Genomic DNA, 20,026 nt, shown 5'->3' with positions numbered 1-20,026 from the left:
CAGGTGAGATACACAAGAATCCCATACCAGACAACAACATGACTCAAGTTTAAATACTACAGGAAACAAGTGAGGAGAATAACTGATCAGAAGACAGAGGTGAAAAACATGAGCTACATTAACAGAGGGGACAGAGCTGGAGAATCAATGACCTAAATACATATAAACAAAACATAAAACCTGACATCTGATGGAAAACTAAACCTATGAAACTTAAAAACACTCACAAAAACATCACAAAACGTTGACATCGTGACAACCACATGATGTCACACAATAGCCTGCAGACAACTGCTGTACTTGACCACAGTTCACAGCTACATATATATATATATATATTTTATTTTATTTATTTTTTATTTTTTTATATTGTTACGGCCTTGTGGGCCTGGGTTGCAGGTTTTCTCTTTGTGCTCCTCCCCTTTAAAGGTGCTGCTGATTTGTTCATTTGGAACGCAGAGTATTTGAACCTGGCTGTCTCCATCTTTTGGGTCACCTTCAGCGTCCACTCTGCAGCTTGACGCTTGTGATGTTTTGTTGCCAGGCCTCAGCTCCCCTCCTTTTGCACTTTTGAGTTTGTCTTTGTTTTGGCACCTCAACACTTCCATATGCACTCATTCAACACATCCAAGCATTTGCATTACACCACTGATATCCACAATCCATTGTTGTTTTTGTTAATAAATATTCGTTTGTATGCACTTTAACCACAGCATGGTCCACAGCACTTAGTTGCGCTTAATACACACATGATGTTTGTAGCGGGCAACATAAGCAAAAATAGCTGCTTCATATGTGGGGAAATATTACTAAAACTAGTTCGTTTTGTACATTTTTCTTACTCTTATTGGGTTACTAGTAGTGTTGTTAAGAACAGTTGTTTTCAGAGAGCTGCTTTTTGTGTCATGGCTGAAAAACAGTTCTTAATTTAATATCAATTTAATATAGCCTCACATTTTAGCTTAACTTGCAAATATGAATATTTAGTGTGCTAAATCTTTTTGCACTCAGCGATTTTTAAAAAATACTTTTTCTCACCTGATTGTGTTTGTTCTGTTACAAAAGCAGACATTATTACTTTTGTGAAATATGCTGCTTCCCTTAAGGAAGTCAGTCTTATTTATGGGTTGCTTTGCACTTTCCTGCTCACTGCTGCCTAAAGATGAATTCTCCGCTTGACTGTCATGTTACCAATCAAAACAGAGTTCTGTTATTACTCACTCAGAGTGAGAACTGTGAAAGGAAAAAAAAAAAGTAGGGAACCAGTTCTTCTGATTCGCTTGACCACGAGCCATCAATAGTTACTGATATAACAAATATTCGGTGTGAATGGGTTGCAGAGATATTTATCAATTCCATGTCAATTGGGAAGTAGAACCTGTTTTTGCATGACATGCATCCCACACTTTATAGTTTTGTTGCTTAATTATATATACTACTTAGCAGGTTTGAACCACTGTCCATGATGTGAATAACGAAACTGACAAGCTGGAAATGCTACAGCTACAAATGTAATTTGTATTTATTTTAAATAATTAGTCTCTTTTTTTATTTTTGATAAATATTCAAAAGACTTGCGTACATGCCATTTCAGCCGCATTGGCTAGTTAAAAACAATGGGATTGTTCAGATTAAAAATAAATAAATAAAAACACAAAGAGGAATAATAAAGTGGAAATTCAGCCTGTTTAATTTAATGCTCTACATGCTCACCCAGGCACATAACAAAAAACATATCTTGCAACATTTAAGCAAACAGTTTATTGTCCATTTTACAAAGCAACATTAGCATTGAACACAAAGCTTACAAGAAACATGTTTTAGGTATTTTACACATGAACAAATACTGATATTTTCTTCCTCATTATTCCAGTCCATAGTTGTTGATAGATGATCTTGTTGCTTTTCTTTCTTCTCTCTGTGTAGAAACACTCAGGTGCAAATTCATATTTGCATCCTTAAAACAATTGTTCAAAGAGATATCAGAACTGGGGACCAAATATATATCACATAAAAGAGAACATACAGTATTTCATATGGCCTAATGTTGCTTTTCAACGTCAAAATATAGAAAATAAAAATGACAAGTTTTGTGTTAGCAAATGTATACATATTTGTACATGCTTGTGTTAGTACAAGGTGTTTTATTCAGTATAATTAGTCAGAAGATGTGAAAGTAGAAATGTTGAAGAATATCCAGTTTTATAATTTACAAAAAATATTTTGACTAATAGTTAATTATGAACCATACCAGAAATAAAATGTTTTTCAATAAACTATAAGAATATATATAAACAAATAAACAATCTTACCTTTAATCTCTGGAGAATATAAGAATTGCAATCACAATTACGCAAAGACCCAACAGCACACTCAGGACAATGAGGACAGGTTCCAAAGGTTTACCTTGCAGAAGAGAGATAAATAAATAAATAAATAAATAAATAAATAAATAAATAAATAAATAAATAAATAAATAAATAGTCTACTAATGACATGACACACAGGTTCATACTGTGTAGCCCAGAATTTAAAAGCAACATTTTGAACAAAAAGAGACACATTTTCAAAAGGAAAAATATAACAATGTAATTATAAGGTTTGTTATCTTGCTGAGTTCACTGAAAGCCGGGGCAGTTTTCAGTCTGACCCAAAGCGTTGAACAGGGTGAAACTGTAAAAAATTCAGTTAGTGATTTAAAGTGCATAATTTATTATATGTACCCGTTTCTACTTTAGTTCCTTCTCCAAACAGGATCTTCCCACATGTGAGCACAGCGCAGTAATATATTCCAGTATCTGAGGACGTCTGTATAGTTTTTGACAGCTGGTAATCACAGCTCCTTTGCTGAGCATCACAGCTGCTTTTGTTGGCGTAAATAAAGCTTGAATGGGAGGCTCCGAATCCGACTCTGAACCAGTACACATTGTTTTCAGCTGGACATTGACCAGACTTTACAGAAGTGTTGGAAAGAAGAGAACAGTTTAGATTAACCGTGTCCCCGTCCTGGACTGATGTCGTCTCTGGGGTTTGTCTGACATGAGTCAGTGTTCGACTGTTATGATCTAGTGCAGGGAAAATAAACAGATTGTTAATAAAGACTATTATATGAAAATCTTGTCTGACCTCTTTGATCTCTTTGAATAACAACAGAACTTACCGTTTACGGCCAAGTATATCCCTGCAGCAAAACGTTGAAAATAAGCAGTCCCACCTTGACAGAAATATGTTGCTTCATCCTCTTTAATGATATCCTTGATAGTCAGAGAGCACTGAGAATCCTCTGCTGTTAAGTTAAAGCGATTGTTGTTAAATTGTTCACTCAGTTTTTGTTCAGTCAAGCTTCCCGTAGCAACTGTCTGGAGCATATGTCCAAGCGGCTGCTTGTACCAGTAGAAGAATTTGCGCTCCGTCTTTGAAACTGGACAATGCAGAGTAACACTCCCACCAACTTCAACCAGTTTCAAAGGGATCTGATGAGGAATCTCATTAGTTTGACTCAGGGCTGAAAAGGAGATAAATGTTAAATATCAGCCATGCATTAACTGCAAAGAGACATTATACTGTACATATAAACAGTTTCATTGCTTAAACTATTTTGCATGAGGCTTTATACTTACATGCTGCAGTCCAAAGAATCAAAGCAGTCAGTTTTCTAATCATAGTGGCAAAATGCATTTGTATTGCAGAACTGACACCTTACTACCCAAATGAAGGTTTACTCACAATATATTCAAAGTCTATAAAGTGAAAAGCATCCTGATTGGCTGAAAAGTGGAGGATGCACTCCCTCTAATACAATGTTGTTACTGCCTGCATGGGTTGGTGAAACATGCCTTAATGCTCAGTGTTATGATGCTCTTTATTCAAGTATAAATCTTTGGAGAAACTACTGATGAAAACTGGACTATTTGGCTATCTCTGGGGTATTATGTGATGCACATTGTCCCTTTTAAAATACACAACAATAATAATTTACTGTGATGTTAAAGTGTAGTGTAGTGGCTGGTAATATTTTTATGTGCAGGTTTAGTTTAATTGTGGCAATTTCTCAACACAGTGGCCTTCTGTCCAATAAAACCACAATGATTCACTTTATTGTGATGCCATGTATTATATGGAGATTTTGATATAATAATAATAATAATAATAATAATAATAATAATAATAATAATAATAATAATAATAATAATAATAATAATAATAATAACATTGTGATTGTTAATGTTTCAGCCTTGGACACAACTGAAAGAATCAGATTTGTATCATTCCACCTTTGAGCAGAATTTATTTTCTCGAAAAAAAGAGGCATTTTGTGACCTTTTCCACAAATTATATTAATGTTTTTGTTCAGAATGAACGCTGAAAGTGGACCAGGTAAGGTTTTAAGTTTTATATAAAATTTAAATTGAGGTTTGAAACAATTTTGAAAAAATTTAAATTTGAGGTTTGCTCTCCCTTAGAGATAGGGTGAGAAGCTCGGTCATCCGGGAGGGACTCAGAGTAGAGCCGCTGCTCCTCCACGTCGAGAGGAGCCAGTTGAGGTGGCTCGGGCATCTGGTAAGGATGCCTCCTGGACGCCTCCCTGGTGAGGTGTTCCGGGCACGTCCCACCGGGAGGAGGCCTCGGGGAAGACCCAGGACACGCTGGAGGGATTACGTCTCTCGGCTGGCCTGGGAACGCCTTGGGATTCCCCTGGAGGAGCTGGAAGAAGTGGCTGGGGAGAGGGAAGTCTGGGCCTCCCTTCTGAAGCTGCTGCCCCCGCGACCCGACCCCGGATAAGCGGAAGAAAATGGATGGATGGATGGATGGATGGATGGATGGATGGATGGATGGATGGATGGATGGATGGATGGATGGATGGATGGATGGATGGATGGATGGATGGATGGATGGATGGATGGATGGATGGATGGATGGATGGTTTGAAACAAGAGGAAAATGTAGATCTTGAAATCACAGGACACCAGGTTCACTGAAATTCACCAGAGTACCTCAGATGAAACCCCAAACTCTCAGCATCACACAGTCAGGCAGGTTTCTTCAGAGTACCTGCCTTCTTCTCAGGAAAGTCAACTCAACTTTTTGAAATGGGGAATTTTTTCCTCCTCATGCAAACAGTTATGGAGATCCTGATTTCATTTCCCAGCAGGGCTTGGCACCAGCCCACAACGTCAAAAGTACCAAATAATGACCATGGTATCATTGTGCTTCATCTGGCCACCATATTGGTACTGCTTTACAATAAGGCTCCCTTATAGATGGCTAATAAATAGTTTATAGACATGTTATTAATTCCTCTATAAAAACTTTATTAATGATTAATAGCAGATTATTCATTAAGGGTAAGAAAAAAACCCAAAACTAGGTGGTTTCTTACCAAAAACTGAGCCAAATCTGTTCACTTAGATATTTCATCTAGAATTGTTATATTAAACATTATATTAAGTTGCTTTCTAAATCTAATTTTTAGCATATAATATTGTACTCCCCTCACTGCATTATCAGTATCTACAACTATCAAAAAGGAACCTTATTTTAAAGTATAAAACAATGCACTGTTTATTTTGACTACTAAACATTAATAAATGTCAAAGGGAGCCTTGTTGTAAAGTTTATAACATGCTAATGGCTAATAAACATTTATAATACCAAAAAGGAAACTTATTGTAAAGTGTACAGCATAACAATTTATTTATGAATAATCACCATTTTTAAATGCCAACATAGAGTCTTACTGTAAAGTATGAAACAAGCTATAATTTCTTAATGATTGCGTAAACATTTAAAATGAAAAAAGAAGCCTTAGTATGATTCATAAAACATGTAACCATTTATTTATGACCAGTATTTGTATCAACTGAACTGAGCCTAAAGAAGAGTATATCACAATCCATTTTTAAGTATTTCAAAACTTATGTTACCTAAAACTACATTAAGGTCACCAAAATTATTCTAAAATTCACCACACAAAATTAAAGAAAAAATATGCATTGAAAATCACTTTAACTGAAACTGTGCATATGTGTCACTTTATCAAAGTAAATACATCAATACAAAGCAAACCCTTCAAACACACACACACACAAAAACTGACAGAGAAATCTCTTAGTTGTGTGGAAACTAAACACATTAGTAAACAATCTTTGAAAATAGCAGATTTCACATATCTCTTCTTCTGTTCAATATGTTTAAAACAAACAGACCAATTTAAGAAAAATAACTGGCATTTCAGACTTGTCTCTTCTAACTGAAAGCAAAATATCTGTTCATGTCGAACGTTGTATTGTATTTTTCACTTCTTCATTGTCTTGGACTGCAGCATCACATAGCTAATAAAAGTCTAGGACTCCACTAAACCTGTTGGAGAGAAACTCCAGGGTAAATATAGGAAACCACAAAAACAAGCTTCCCTGCTGATGAAGTGGAAACAACAGTGTTTTTGTCGATCCTGTGCTTCTGAAGCTTTTGTCATGATCTTCGTCTTTGGAAACATTTTGAGGAAAGACTTGTGTCATTGCGCAATCTCACTTAGCGTTTGGACTAAGATTGAAAATAAGACGAAGAAAATCATTAGAAAAAGCAAAGGTTTATAGTACAGCATGTATCGTTTTTCTGCATATTGTTTATAGTTCATATATATTGCATTGTGTTATAACAGTGTTTGCATGGAAGCAAATGCATAGCTTTATGAAACCAGGAAGTAAGTTGCTTTAAAAGGTGAGGTGTGTCTCCATGGGTCAAACTTACTGACATTTAAAACAGAAACAGAAATATATGTGAAAAAAAGTGACAAAATTATATTTGCTGTTATTTTACATTTAGATACATAACTGGAGCAGGACGTTCTAAGTTTTAATTGATTAAAAATGTCAAAATGAGCAACAAGATAAATTATTTGCATTAAAAAAATGCTAAAGATTTAAATTATCTCTTTTAGTTTGAACAACTGCTTTGTTTTTTTAATTTATAAATGAATAAAACAAATAAAAACAGAAAAAAGCAACACATTACTTAAATTGTAAATAGGAATTACCTTACATTCAGCTTCTTGAGAAAATTAGGCAAGCAATGACGATCACACAGAGACCCAACAACACAGCAAGTCCAATGACAAGAGGATCCCATTTTTCTTCTGACGAAAGAAAAAATATTTATAGCCAGCAAACCTTTGCATCTGTAACTTTTTCAAGTGTCTTTAGGTGGCATTTGAGTTGTCAAGCAATTAAAATGTAGAGGTATTTTCTTCATTTTGACTGAACTCTATTACTTAAGTTTGCAAATTTTACCACCCACCTAATTCCACTGTAGTTCCTTCTCCAAACAGGATCTCTCCACATGTCACAACAGCACAGTGGTAAATCCCAGCATCTGAGGGGTTCTGTATAGTTTTGGACAGTTTGTAGCTGCAGCTCCTTCCTGCTTCTGTCTCACAGACGTTCCTAGCAGCAAACATCACTCCTGGATTGGATTGTGAACCAGGTTTAAACCAGAACACACTGCGCTCAGCCGCACATCGATCTGCTGCTTTATTTTTCTCTAGTAACGTAAGTGAACACTGCAAAGTTATTTCAGTGCCAAGTGGCACAGATGTGGTTTCTGAAATTTGTTTCACGTAGACAGACTTTTGGTTTTGGTGACCTGAGTGATTAAAGAACAAATAATTAACACAGTTTACACATTTTTTCACCCAAATACAGTTTTCAGAACAAAATGAATATTTCTTACCAGTCACAGCCAAATGCGTGACATTTATGAACGCCGGTTTGTTTGCTGTGATAGCCTCACACACATATATAGCTTCATCCTCTTTGCGAACATTTCGTATAGAGAGATAATACACGTGTCCTGCTCTTATAATACTGTATCTTGGACTGTAAAACTCTGCTTTCAGTGTTACTCTGTGAAGCCCTGTACTTGCAACTGTCTGAATTATATCTCCATAATTCAACTTGTACCAGTAAATAGACACGTTTTTATGGCCAGTAACGTTGCATGTCAACGTCACAGTGTCACCAAGTGAAGCTCCGATTTGAGCGATCTGACGAGAAACCCTGATGGTTTGAAACACAACTAAAGAAGCAAGAGAGAAACAAATTAGAATCATTACACAGCAGACAGGACAATGAAATCAAAATACAGGCATAAAACTGTAATGTTATTACATTTTATTCTATGTATTGATTACTTCAGCACTTAAATGTTTCTATACATGGTACGAACGAAATAGGAAAGAAAAACAATTGAACTTACAAACCATGCGCAGAAAAATTAAGCCTGCCTGTCCTCTAAGCATTTTGATAGAAAATGGAGCACCATTTATTTGAACAGCAACCTTCTGATCAAAATCAAGATATACATGATGCTCTAGTTTTCTTACTTGACTGGCGGAAATGCAGACGTGGCAAATGATGCTGCATGTTGTTTTTCTCTCTTTCTAAACTTCTTGTTTTTGACGTTCTGAAGCAGCAGTTGATACAGACACACATTAAAAACATTTACATTGGACCTTCAGATCCCAACTGGATTCTTTTTTCAGTGGCAGAGGGATTCTTTCATCATTAGGTCTGAAAATAAAAAAAAATGTAGCCTACATGTGTCAATGCAGCTTTGATCTACTAATGGATAATTCTTGCATATGGCATCAAAATAAAGAGGTTTCATTATCAGAATAAAAGCCCGTGTTTGCATGACCTTTAATCTTTGGTATTATTTGTATGAGTGCACGAATGTGTGTCACCTGCAATTACAAATATAAATTTGATTTAGATAATGAGGTTTATCTAAATCTCATTTAGTATAGTATTGTAGTGAATAGAAGAAGGTAGTTACAAGTCAATAAGCAGATGAAAACACAGGAATGAAAAGGCTTACAGTATATGGATGAAAAAAATCCAACACACTTAATTTTCACAGTATTTATTAAAACCTTTTCAGCCCTATTTGGATCTTTGTCAGGTCAAACTTGTTCAACAGCAACAAGTCAACCACACTTTGATTCTGAGGCATTCTTCCTTTACAGCTTGGTTCTCGTCACTAAACATGAATTGTCAAAATACTAGCAGAAAAAGCAAATCGATAATATCAATGAGCATTTTTTCACAGATTATTAAAAGATGCTATTTTTTTTCCAGAACATGTAGATAAAAGCTGAATGTTTGAAAATTTCCAGGGATCTGAAGTATTTAATGTTTATTAATTTTTATTGACATTGTACAACATATAGAACAAAACCACCTAAATGGAAAAACCATCAACTAGTTAATAGGTATTCTCCCTAAAATACAACACTGTACAGACAAAAACAAAAATACAAAAATTTTTTGACAAAACATCAGTATATTTCCACTTAGATTAAATTCAGTCTCTCAAAAATACAAGGACAACGATTACAATCAGACATAAAACACACACCACACACAGCCCGATGATAGTTGGATCCCAGGTTTTTCCTGTAAACACAAAATGTTAGGTCAATTAACAACCTTTTACTTTATGCAACAACAAATTTCAAATTACATCATCACTAACATTAAGTTCTACTTATATTACCGTAAATTAGAATTTAAGTAATTTTGACATTTGAGATATTTTTTTAAAAGATTGAGCCCATCTGTCAATTTGTATGTCCACATACCTCTTTTTTTAAGTTTTAATGTTGAAGATGAATTACAGCTTTGTAATGATTCATTTTATTTTTCATTTAAAACCCCATTTTCATACAACTACTAACATTCTACTAATATTATACATACTTGTTTCAGCTGTGGTTCTGTTGCCAAACAGAATTTCTTGAGACGTTGGCACACTGTACTGTTTCACTGCCAGCTTTGTGCCATTAACGAATGCCATCCTGTAGGCTTCTCCTGCCTGACAAAAGTATGTTCCTTCATCTTCCTTTTGGATGTTTCTTATGATGAGTGAATACACATTGTCCACTCTTTGGATCTCAAATCTTAAGTTTTTAAACTGTGCTTCAAGGTTTACATTTTTGAAATACCCTTGAGCAACTGTTTGGATCATATATTCACAATTTGTCTTATACCAGTAAAACAATCCGCTGTCATACCCAGAGATATTACATGACAGAGTCACATTTTCATCGAGTGCAGCTTCAGTTAGAGGAATATACAGAGAAACCTCAAGAGATGGAATCACTGCAAAAGGAGAAAGACAGAAACAGAGAAGTTACACATAAACTAAGTCCAGAAGTCCTCAGAGAAAAATCAAACTAAATAATGTTCAAACTTTCATGCTTAGAAAAAAAAAAATCCTTTCACACAAAGATTTAGCAAATACGTTACTGGACTTACATACTGCACTTAGAAGAAACAAAGCAACCAGTCCACGGAGCATTGTGATAGACAATGGGGCATATTTCAGTAGAACTGCTGTCCTCCTTCCAAAATGATGCAGGCAACATGTTCTAGTTTTGAAACCAAAACAAGAACTGATAGACAAAATGCAGACACATCACCTGTAGCTTTTTTTTCTTTGCAGAAAAATAAGACTACAAAATTTTGTAGTCTTTTGACTGCACAGGTAAACTGGTTTTTAATGTCTGCATCAAATAATGACACTTGAGGAATTGTAACGATGGGACTTGACAATTAACTGTGTGCTCTACAACTTTGTATTTCTGTGTGTGAATGCATGCGTGCGTGTGCTTGCGTGTGTGTGCGTGAGCATGTGTGTGCATGCATGCGTGTGTGTGTTTATGATGTAAAGCACTTTGAACTGCCTTGTTGCTGAATTGTGCGACTTTAGCAGAAGAGGTTTTGCAGCGCTAAAGCTATTGTGGTTGTCCTGTGTCCATCTACCATGGGCATTATATCAAATCTATGTGACTTTTTTAAAAAAAATGTTAACGTATTTGTTAAAACTGTCACCATATTATAACAGCATGACAGGAGAGAGAAGATCTGAAAAGATTAAGCTCCTCCAACTCATCAGAAGAGCAATTTGTTTTTATGTTTGAACCAAAAAGAAAATTGAAAACACACTAGCTTTTTCTGTTTTTGTTTATTTAACCAAAATACAACATTGGACAGCAAACCGTTGTCTGATTTCCAATGAATAGCAACGAGTACTAGGTTTTTATTTTATTTGTTTTTTATGGGTTAAGTGGCCTGACTTGGACATTCACACAAGATACAGGATACTTTAATGTTAAAACATTTTAATATGTTTTGACAGAGAAACTAGAACAATACACAAGAAACATTCTAAGACATTTTAATAATAAAAAACAAAAGCATCTTTATTGAGAAATGTTCTGACAAACACATGAACAGTGAGTAGAGGTGATCTGAGATTTATTTGTAGAAAAACCTTTGGTATTCATTCAGCGACATTATTACCAGTTTGTCTGACATTTGGTAGATAAAAACAAATACATTTGAAATTTTATTTAAATGCCTGATATTTTAAGAAACTATAGCAACATTTAAGATTAATGTTTATTAGGGTCACGTTTAAGATGGGATTCACATTGAGGCACAGAGGAGTTATTTTTATTACATGATGGAATTAGACATACACAGTTTGAAGAAGTGAATTTATCAAAACTTGTGGAGCAACTGATTATGAAATTGTCATTTCTTCTTTACTTATCACTTATGTTGTAATAGAAGAGCATTGCAGTGGATTTTAAACAATCGGTGAGAGAAGATGAACTCTATCATGGTAATTTTTGCTGTAGCTTTTTCTACCCTCAAGTTAAATCAAAAGTGTTATAGTTACAATAGAATTACAAATAATTGACATGTCTTTTCTTTAAATCAGCCCAAAAACCAACATATAAAAGAGTTTTATATGTTTTATATGTTTTTTATATATTTTATATGTTTTCTAAACCAAACCAAACCAAACCAAGTGAACACTTGGTTTGGTTTAGAAACCAAACCAAGTGTTAGAAACACTTAGTGTTTCTAAATTTGGTGGTTAGAAAACACCAAATTTTCTAATTCAAGTATTTAATCAGTTTTACATCATAAAAACATCTTTGCAGCTCATAATTGTTGAATCAGAACTTTCGACATGTTTATTATTTTTAAAGACCACGAGTCTCCCAGACATTTACTGAAAAACTATTCTTTTTCAAAGACATACTGTACTTTATTAACACCAAGTGATGACTTCTTAATACCAAAAATTATTTGTTTTCAATGAGCTGAAGGTCTTAAATACAAGAATGTATCCAGAAAGTAGGAAGTCGACATGAACAGACATGAAAAATCTTGCACTCAGAAAGAAATCGAGTCAAACATTTTTTGTTTGACTAATCTTAGTCCTGTTTTTTGGAGTCTGGTGCAAATACTGCGGCTCTAATCAGAGCTGCTGCTGTTTTTTTGAATTTGCTTTGACTGAAGAATACGTACATTCTGTGGTCACTTTCTTGCAGTTTCTCACATTTGCTGCAGGGAAATTCAGTGCCTCTGCGTAGGTCATGTTCTCTTTTTTATCCTGTAAATAATTCATATATATTGTTTATTAATGACAAAATTTATACAGCAATAAGAACAGATTATTGTTGACAATAAGTCAACTTTAAAAAAATATGTTGGAAGGTTTCACTGTCTCATTTTGTATCAATAAAATTTAAATGAAGTTTAACATTAGATTGCTTTAAAATACACTTTAACTGCTAAAATTCTGTTGCGGTTTTAGTGGCTCAATTCTCTATAATTCTTTTCTGTCTAATGTAAAGACACAATTTTTACAAAAAAAAAATAAAATAATGAAATTATGTGGTATAATCAAATTTATGTTAAAAATGAATTGACCACCACTGGTATTTTACAGTTACTGCATGTTTGCAGGTCATCATCATCAATTTTCTACTTTGACAATTGAGTCTTTCATTTAAAAAAAAAAAAAAACAACGACATAAAACATTTGTAGACAAACATGTTTCATGTCAGGTACATTACAGGAAAAATTGCTCATTTTGAGCACAGCCTAAAGATCTAGATTAACTGTACTGTAAATATTGATTTTAAATTTACCAAGTTCTTTGTTTGATAAGTAGTCGAAGTTTCATCTTCAGCATGATGTGATCCTCTTATTCCTGTTGATGAAAGGAGAAATTAATACATTAGTTTTCTTTAAAAAGCAGGAGAAGAACTATAAAGCCATAGTGAAAAGCCGAGTACATCTGTTGTAGACATTATAAAAGTCTAGGATTCAAATATAAAACTTTTCCCAAACAATATTTTCTTCTTTACATAACTCTATTTTTAAAGGCTCTGTTGTAGACAGATTCCCGTTGATAATCTCAAAAATGAATTCAATTTGTTGTTAGTGACAGTCTACCAACAATGTAGCTTTAAAAACTCATAGTAAGCATTTATCTAAAAACACCTGATTACATTGGATGCCATGTTAAATAGCATGTAATGAACTCATATTTAACAACCAATTTTTGTTTTGGTAATGTTGATATGAAAAGATAAAATGCCAACCTTCAGAACTGTCGGAAACTCTCCTTCCAGTTATGTAGAAGATAAGGCTGATGATCACAATCACGCAGCACCCCAACAGTCCTCCAAGCACAAGAACGCTTGAGTCTTGTTCTGTTCTTAAATAAAAATAATCCTTAGACATGCCTGGCATCTTACAGGAAAAATTAAACACATTTATATTTTATTAATTATGTCAAAATTATCAAGATGACTTACATTTTTCAGGTTATATTACCAGTGTTATCTGGTAATATAACTGAATGTTTACTTTGTAAAGCAATAACATTCAAAACAAGAATGTATAAATAAATTGAGGACAGAATGCAAATACATACTGGTTTCCAGTTTGCTTCCACCACCTAGGAGTATTTCTCCACAGATGGCCACAGCACAGTAGTAAGTTCCAAAATCAGAGGAGTTCTCTACTGTTTTTGAGAGGTGGTAGACACAGCTTCTCTTCGCTGCATCGTCTGTGCTATTCCTTGCAGCGTAAATGATACTTGGATAAGAGCTTCCAGATCCAGATTTGAACCAGTGAACAAAGTTTTCTCCTGGACACTGAGGTCTTGTTTCACTGTTCGTTGAAAAAAGGGCACACTGGAGACTGGTGGTGTCTCCTGGCTGGACCGCCGCAGCGTCTGGAGTTTGTTCCACATAGACAGAAGTCTGTTGATCACAGTCTGTGCAAGATAAATAATTAAAAAAAGAACATGTAAAGTTAAACTAATGCACAGAAGCACTGAACTTGAAAATTTAAAGATGGGTTATTGTTTTCAGAGAAAATAACAGCAGCAGTTACATTACCCTTTACAACCAAGAGGAATCCATCATGAATAGTTAGTAAAAATTCAGTTCCACTTTGGCAGAAGTATACAGCTTCATCTTCTTTTTTAACAGAATGTATAGAAAGAAACATTTTATTGTTTTCGCTACGGAATTGGAAACGAGTATTATTGAATGTCTCAGTTTTTGTAATTTGTTTATAAACTCCTGTAGCAATAGTTTGGATCATCTTTCCAGGAGACTGTTTATACCACTGTCTGAATCTGTGATCGGCAGGCGATTGACAGGAAAAGGTAACATTATCACCAGGTTTCCTCTCAGTTGTGGAGATCAAACGAGGAACTTCTGCAGTCTCTATAATACCTGATAAAAACAGTAAATATGATCAAAAAACAAAGAACAGTAATCAAATTTGTATTTTTTCTTCAAGTGATTGTCCCAATAAAAATATAGAGCACTTACAAAAGGTACTAAGAAGAATCAAAGCAACCAGTCCATGCATCTTGAGGAGAAGTCTTGTTTACACCACTGAAGTCTTTCTACCCAATGGAACATTTGGTCTAAGATGATCAGGCTTTGCAAAGTAGAAGTCAAGGTGATTGGTTGACAGGTAGATGGATTTCCGCCTACTGTTCTTTGCAAAACTACACAAACACCATGAACCTTTTCACAATTTCTTCTAGATTACAGTCACAAACCTTAATGTAGTTTTTGAGTTATGTGATACATTGCCAATAAGAAACTTATTGTACAGCAAAAAGAACATGATAACATTTTCAAAATATTTTACAAAATAGAATTCATAATGGTGTATCATTATATTAAATCTCCCCGAGTTGATACTCTTTAGACCTACTTGTGTAGCTGTTATGGTTTTAACAGCAATGTTAGGTATTTACCGTAGGATATGTATGTCTATAGGCTGATTTTTCACATCTATTTGAACACATGAACCTATTTTAATCTGAATCCTTTACTGTACTTTTAGCTGTAAGGGAAACTTCCAACCTAGTTCTCAAGTCTTTTGCTGCATTTAGCAGCTCCAGGATTTGCCTGTCTTTACCACACAGTCCCTGCTATGTAAAAGGTCACGATGCTCCCACTGAGAGTAGAGGATGTATTCTGGGTGCAGCTCAGTTTGTTTTCTGTCATTGTTAGTATTGTCAGAGTCATTACCACCTGCAAGTATAGCATTATTTTTAATGAACTCAAATATTGTAGATGCAGGTGTTTGTCAAAGCTGAAGAAGAATGTATCCATTTTATAATGTATCTGTTGTAGTGTTGCTGGATCATATGAGTCTCTTTGAGATTCACTCAGCCATATTCTTCTACATATATCTTGCTAAGAAACACCCGCTGACTCCAAATCAAAATATCAGAATCTCAAAATCTGCACGATACTTTAGTCTACGGCAGGTCTTATTCAGATCAGGAAGCAAGACTAAGAGGGAACCTCTACATAGGTGACTACAAACAAGAAATTCTGATTTACTTTATGTTTTCTTAGATACAAAATCACTATAATGGCCCTGCGATGGACTGGCGACCTGTTCAGGTCTCTCTCCGGTTGACCGCTGGAGATGGGCACCAGGAGCCCTTATGGGATAAGCGTGTAAGAAAATGGATGGATGGATGGATGGATGGATGGATGGATGGATGGATGGATGGATGGATGGATGGATGGATGGATGGATGGATGGATGGATGGATGGATGGATGGATGGATGGATGGATGGATGGATCGATCGATGGATGGATGGATCACTGTAGGGATCTCACATGGGAATTTTTGAGGGTTTTGTGTAATTCTGAGCTCACTAAAGACAGATATGTCAACTACAAGGTCCATGTCTCAGGCCTGTGAGACAATGTCACATATATATTATTAACGGCCCACAAGTTGCCATTAATTATTTACAAGTTTGACTTGTAATCTCGCAGCATACAGTATCTCATTATGCACTGCAACAACGACTTCCAATTCAAGACAGGAACACTCTAGTTGTTTGAGAGAAGCAGCAAGGAAACTTTTCATGTTGCTAAGGACCAACAAACAAAGTCTGCGCCACTGTGATCCCAAATGTGCATTTGCTGTTGAGCTGAGCATTCTTTGCAATAAGCTTGCAGGGCACTTTTCTATATTCAAAGCAAAAAAAAACAATTTCATTCTTCACTTGTTGTTAAGAGCTCCTGCAACCATCCAGAAAGAGATTATAGAACTGCTGTGTAGCAGGACATGCAAGGCCGGGATGACTCTGTGGGACCCACAACATTTTCCCTTTTTGTCTCTGAATTAATACCCTGACTCCGCCTCCAACCTGCTTTGAATTCTCCACATTTGGTAGTACATACATAAGCAAACAATCGTGATGAAGATGAAGAAGAGGCATAGAAGCTATAGAAATGCTGTTTTAAATTCAGTCTGTTGGAGATCTTGAACATTCAATTTATTAAAATATGATGACGCTTCATTGCAAGGATTTGTAAGGATTCATTTTAGGGAAGAAAGATAGAGACTCAAAGTAAAAACAAAAAAAGAAAAAAAAACTTTACTGCCATCTCTTCTTCTGCATAATAACTACCTACTTATTGGTTTAAAAATAAAAATAGAACCTCATTTGTAGCTTCCTTTTTAAAAGTTAAACATTGTATCAAGAACATTGTGTACTTTTAAACTTGGGTGTGAAGTTTAATTCTTAAAAAAGACCAACAGCTGTATGTTGGCAGGCCTTTGTAGTTGCATTCTGCATGTCAAAGCCACATGCTGCATCTCCCGTGACAAACAGACTGTGGTGAAGCACTTCTCAGGCCTTTGACCGACCACAAAGGTTGTTTACTCAGATCAGACGTGCCTCGCAGCTTCGACAGGATGTGCAAGGTGACAAGACGTGGGGGAGTCATAAAAATCCTGTTTCTTTTAAGTTTGACATGAAGTTAGACTAAAACAGTTTCATAAATAGTAATGAGTTACTTTTCAAACTGTGTATATTATGTTACACTTTGTCACTCCATCTTGTTTTGAGAATTTTTATACTAAAACAGTGGTGCATTTCATGACAGGTGGTAAACGGCTGTTTCCAGATCGAGACGCAGAGACAGTTTATACCGGCCATTCAGAGTTTCATATTGACTATCTTGGTTTGAGTGGGAGGATGTGTGAACTCAGTGATGATGTGCCGTACATTTGGACTTTGTAGTTGATTATCAGAGATGTACATTTTAATTCTAGAACTTTTTTACAACCTCAGGCTTTTAGAAGCTACAAGTTTCCAGTTGTTGCTCTTATCAGCAAAGATTTTGGCAGATAATGAAGATAATGAAGATCAAATGGTTGCTGGTAATGCAGACAGGAGAAATAACTCCAGAAAAGTACTTTGTTCTTATAATGTGGACAGATCTGTTGACTGTCCACATTAGTGTATAGTATTTACACTAATGTCTGGTGTAAATAATATACAGCTTATTACAATAAACTTCACATGAAAGTGTTTCACCCTGAGAATCTTAACCTTAAACACCCTTTAGTTCAAAAATAGATTATCATGAGCTGTTTCTTGAGGTGTTTTAGTGGGCTAACCACTTCGCTATTTGTGGTTCAAAATCTTGTCTTCCTAAATTAGGTCTCTCTTACTACTAGGCCCCTATCAGCCAGATAAACTAACTCTAGGCTGCTGGATACGAACTTTTACGTCAAAAAATGAGGGTGATTCTTTTTGTCTTTCTGTGGGTTGTAGTATTTTAAAATCCTTGTTATTTACAGTGTCTGCATTGTGTCACAATGGTCCATAATGCAGAAAGATGCAGAGACAAAAATGTAATTGTGCGTGAAAAACTTTATGACGTTAACAGACATTTTATCTATGTCAGGGCGTAACAGTGAGTGAATCCACTACATTAGATTAAAAACAACCCCAATGGTGGATTGTATAAGGATGACTCACTGTTAGCACAGCACATGACTCATATCTCAATTATTTTTTTCTTGAATAATTACCTTCCAGATCGCTAAATACTCTGAAAACATTCTCAAAGAAAATAAGTTTTCTCCTCTTCATCCATACCTTCCATGAAATTTCAGTGAGTTCTCAACAAAAGGTTGTTCAAAGTTTTCATCATACTCACTATGTTGATTTACATACACCCAACTGTTGTTAATGTTCTGCCAGCTCTGCAGTGTTGGCAACATATTTTTTTTTTTTGTTGACATCTAGGGTAAGTGTGATATGGCATTTGTTGGGAAATCAGACGTTCTGATGCCTTCTTCCCTGCTTTTCTCAACTTACTTTGCCCGTCTTGAGGTTTTTCATGATTCAGAGACCAGTTCTCAAGAATATAATAGCCTGAGGTACTTCTCAAAATTTTACAGATAACTTCTTAATGTTTCTGGAACAACTATGGTCGGAATCCGCCACTTCTTAAACAGTAATGAGTTGTTCACGCCGCCTGGCCTCCTTTGCTGTCTGCTCCACTGAGAAGCCTGTCTGATGCAATTTTCTCTATCTGTAAAGTCCACAGGAGTCTGCTAGAGGTTTCTATAGACATCTGCTCACAGCCCACATTTTGTTGTCCGAGTTGACTAAACCGACTCAAATTTTTGGTTTATTTTCACGACCTGTGTGACTCCACACATAATTAAAAATGAAAGATATAATATTCATATAGAGTGTGATGTGCACACCACACATAAACAGGTGTCACTGCCATAAAAGAAATGTCAAAACCCCTTGAGATCAAATGTGAATTCAGAGTGAACAAACATGGCTGACAACGAAGAAGATATTGTGATATTTGTGGAGTAGAAAACATTAAGAATGAAAAGGCTTTGCTGTTGTCATGGTGAGTGATGGTGATGAGGACCCAAATGCACCTGGCTGAGATGTTGTGTTGAAGATGTAGATTTAATGAAAAAAGGAAAATCAAAAAACTTACACAAATTACACGGAACCAAAGAAGAATAAAAAAAAAACACATAAACCAGGAACCAAAGGGAAGTCACAGGGAATAATGGTGTTTAACAGGAGGAACCAGCAAGGAGTGCAAGGAAGAGAGGGGTTTAAATACTGCGAGGGTGAATGCTGGAACAAAAACCTGGACTGATGAGCTAACAGGTTTCAGGTGTGAGGGGAGAGAGAGAAAAATGGCATAGAGGGTGATGGAAAGTATACAAGGGACTAGGACAGGGGTGAGCAATCCTGGTCCTCGAGGTCCAGTGTCCTGCAACTCTTAGATGTCTCCCTGGTCCAACACACTTGAATCCAACAGCTGAATCACCTCCTAAGTGCAGTCAAGCTCTCCAGAGTCCTGCTGATGACCTCATTATTTGACTCAGGTGTATTGAAGTTGAGACACATCTAAAAGTTGCAGGAGACCGGCCCTGGAGTTACCCACACCTGGACTAGGAAATGAATCTAACACTAAAGAATAGCTAGGCCGAAGAAACATAATTAAACTAGAGTAACAAGAAACACTGAGAAGGACTGAGCTAAAGTAAAACAGAAATAAGACTAAAACAGACAGAATAATCAAACCTCAAAAACAACTCAAAACAAACCAGGACATAAAAGTAACAGTATTATATGGAGGTGAGTTTTTGTTGGGTTCTTTTGTCTTCTGTGTTTCAGATTCCGCTCTGTATTTCCATCACTTCACTTTCTGATTATCTTCATATCACATTCTGCTGCTTGATCATTTGTCCTCAAGGGAAATACGCAATATTTTACTGGAACGAGACAATCCAACAATTTGTGTATCCCTGACTTAAGGTTGGAGCAATGCTGA

General features: G+C 35.6%; 2 protein-coding genes across 2 annotated transcripts; both read right to left on the bottom strand.

Moving 5' to 3' along the window:
- Window positions 1–2,564: 2,564 nt before the first annotated feature.
- LOC145553242 (uncharacterized) lies at window positions 2,565–7,456 on the bottom strand. The gene is made up of 3 exons (XM_081612033.1): window positions 7,297–7,456; window positions 3,161–3,505; window positions 2,565–3,065 (listed from the first exon to the last, which is right to left on the bottom strand). Exons 1-3 carry the CDS (start codon window positions 7,454–7,456, stop codon window positions 2,689–2,691), a joined length of 882 nt encoding a protein of 293 aa, XP_081468159.1. The 3' UTR covers window positions 2,565–2,688.
- Window positions 7,457–11,921: 4,465 nt separating this feature from the next.
- On the bottom strand, window positions 11,922–19,228 carry LOC103471752 (uncharacterized). The gene is made up of 6 exons (XM_081611843.1): window positions 14,709–19,228; window positions 14,268–14,609; window positions 13,799–14,143; window positions 13,464–13,574; window positions 13,008–13,069; window positions 11,922–12,465 (listed from the first exon to the last, which is right to left on the bottom strand). The coding sequence occupies exons 1-6, from the start codon at window positions 14,746–14,748 to the stop codon at window positions 12,331–12,333; spliced, it is 1,035 nt and encodes a 344-aa protein (XP_081467969.1). The 5' UTR covers window positions 14,749–19,228; the 3' UTR covers window positions 11,922–12,330.
- Window positions 19,229–20,026: the final 798 nt, after the last annotated feature.

This window comes from Poecilia reticulata, chromosome 10 (genome assembly GCF_904066995.2).
Source record: "Poecilia reticulata chromosome 10, P_reticulata-male-v2, whole genome shotgun sequence".
In the NCBI taxonomy this organism is placed as follows: domain Eukaryota; kingdom Metazoa; phylum Chordata; class Actinopteri; order Cyprinodontiformes; family Poeciliidae; genus Poecilia; species Poecilia reticulata.
Note: the sequence above shows the minus strand (reverse complement) of the source record. Positions and strands in the feature narration are given on the sequence as shown.

What these genes read in the sequence shown, in the direction of transcription:
- LOC145553242 (XM_081612033.1), bottom strand. Translation starts at nt 7,456, where the DNA reads ATGTTTGCTGCTAGGAACGTCTGTGAGACAGAAGCAGGAAGGAGCTGC. An exon ending in AGGAACTACAGTGGAATTAG is followed by an intron (nt 3,506 to 7,296) that starts GTGGGTGGTAAA and finishes TCTCCTTTTCAG; the next exon opens with CCCTGAGTCAAACTAATGAG. An exon ending in GATATACTTGGCCGTAAACG is followed by an intron (nt 3,066 to 3,160) that starts GTAAGTTCTGTT and finishes TCCCTGCACTAG; the next exon opens with ATCATAACAGTCGAACACTG.
- LOC103471752 (XM_081611843.1), bottom strand. Translation starts at nt 14,748, where the DNA reads ATGCATGGACTGGTTGCTTTGATTCTTCTTAGTACCTTTT. An exon ending in ATTCCTCTTGGTTGTAAAGG is followed by an intron (nt 14,144 to 14,267) that starts GTAATGTAACTG and finishes TATCTTGCACAG; the next exon opens with ACTGTGATCAACAGACTTCT. An exon ending in CTTATCAAACAAAGAACTTG is followed by an intron (nt 12,466 to 13,007) that starts GTAAATTTAAAA and finishes AATTATTTACAG; the next exon opens with GATAAAAAAGAGAACATGAC.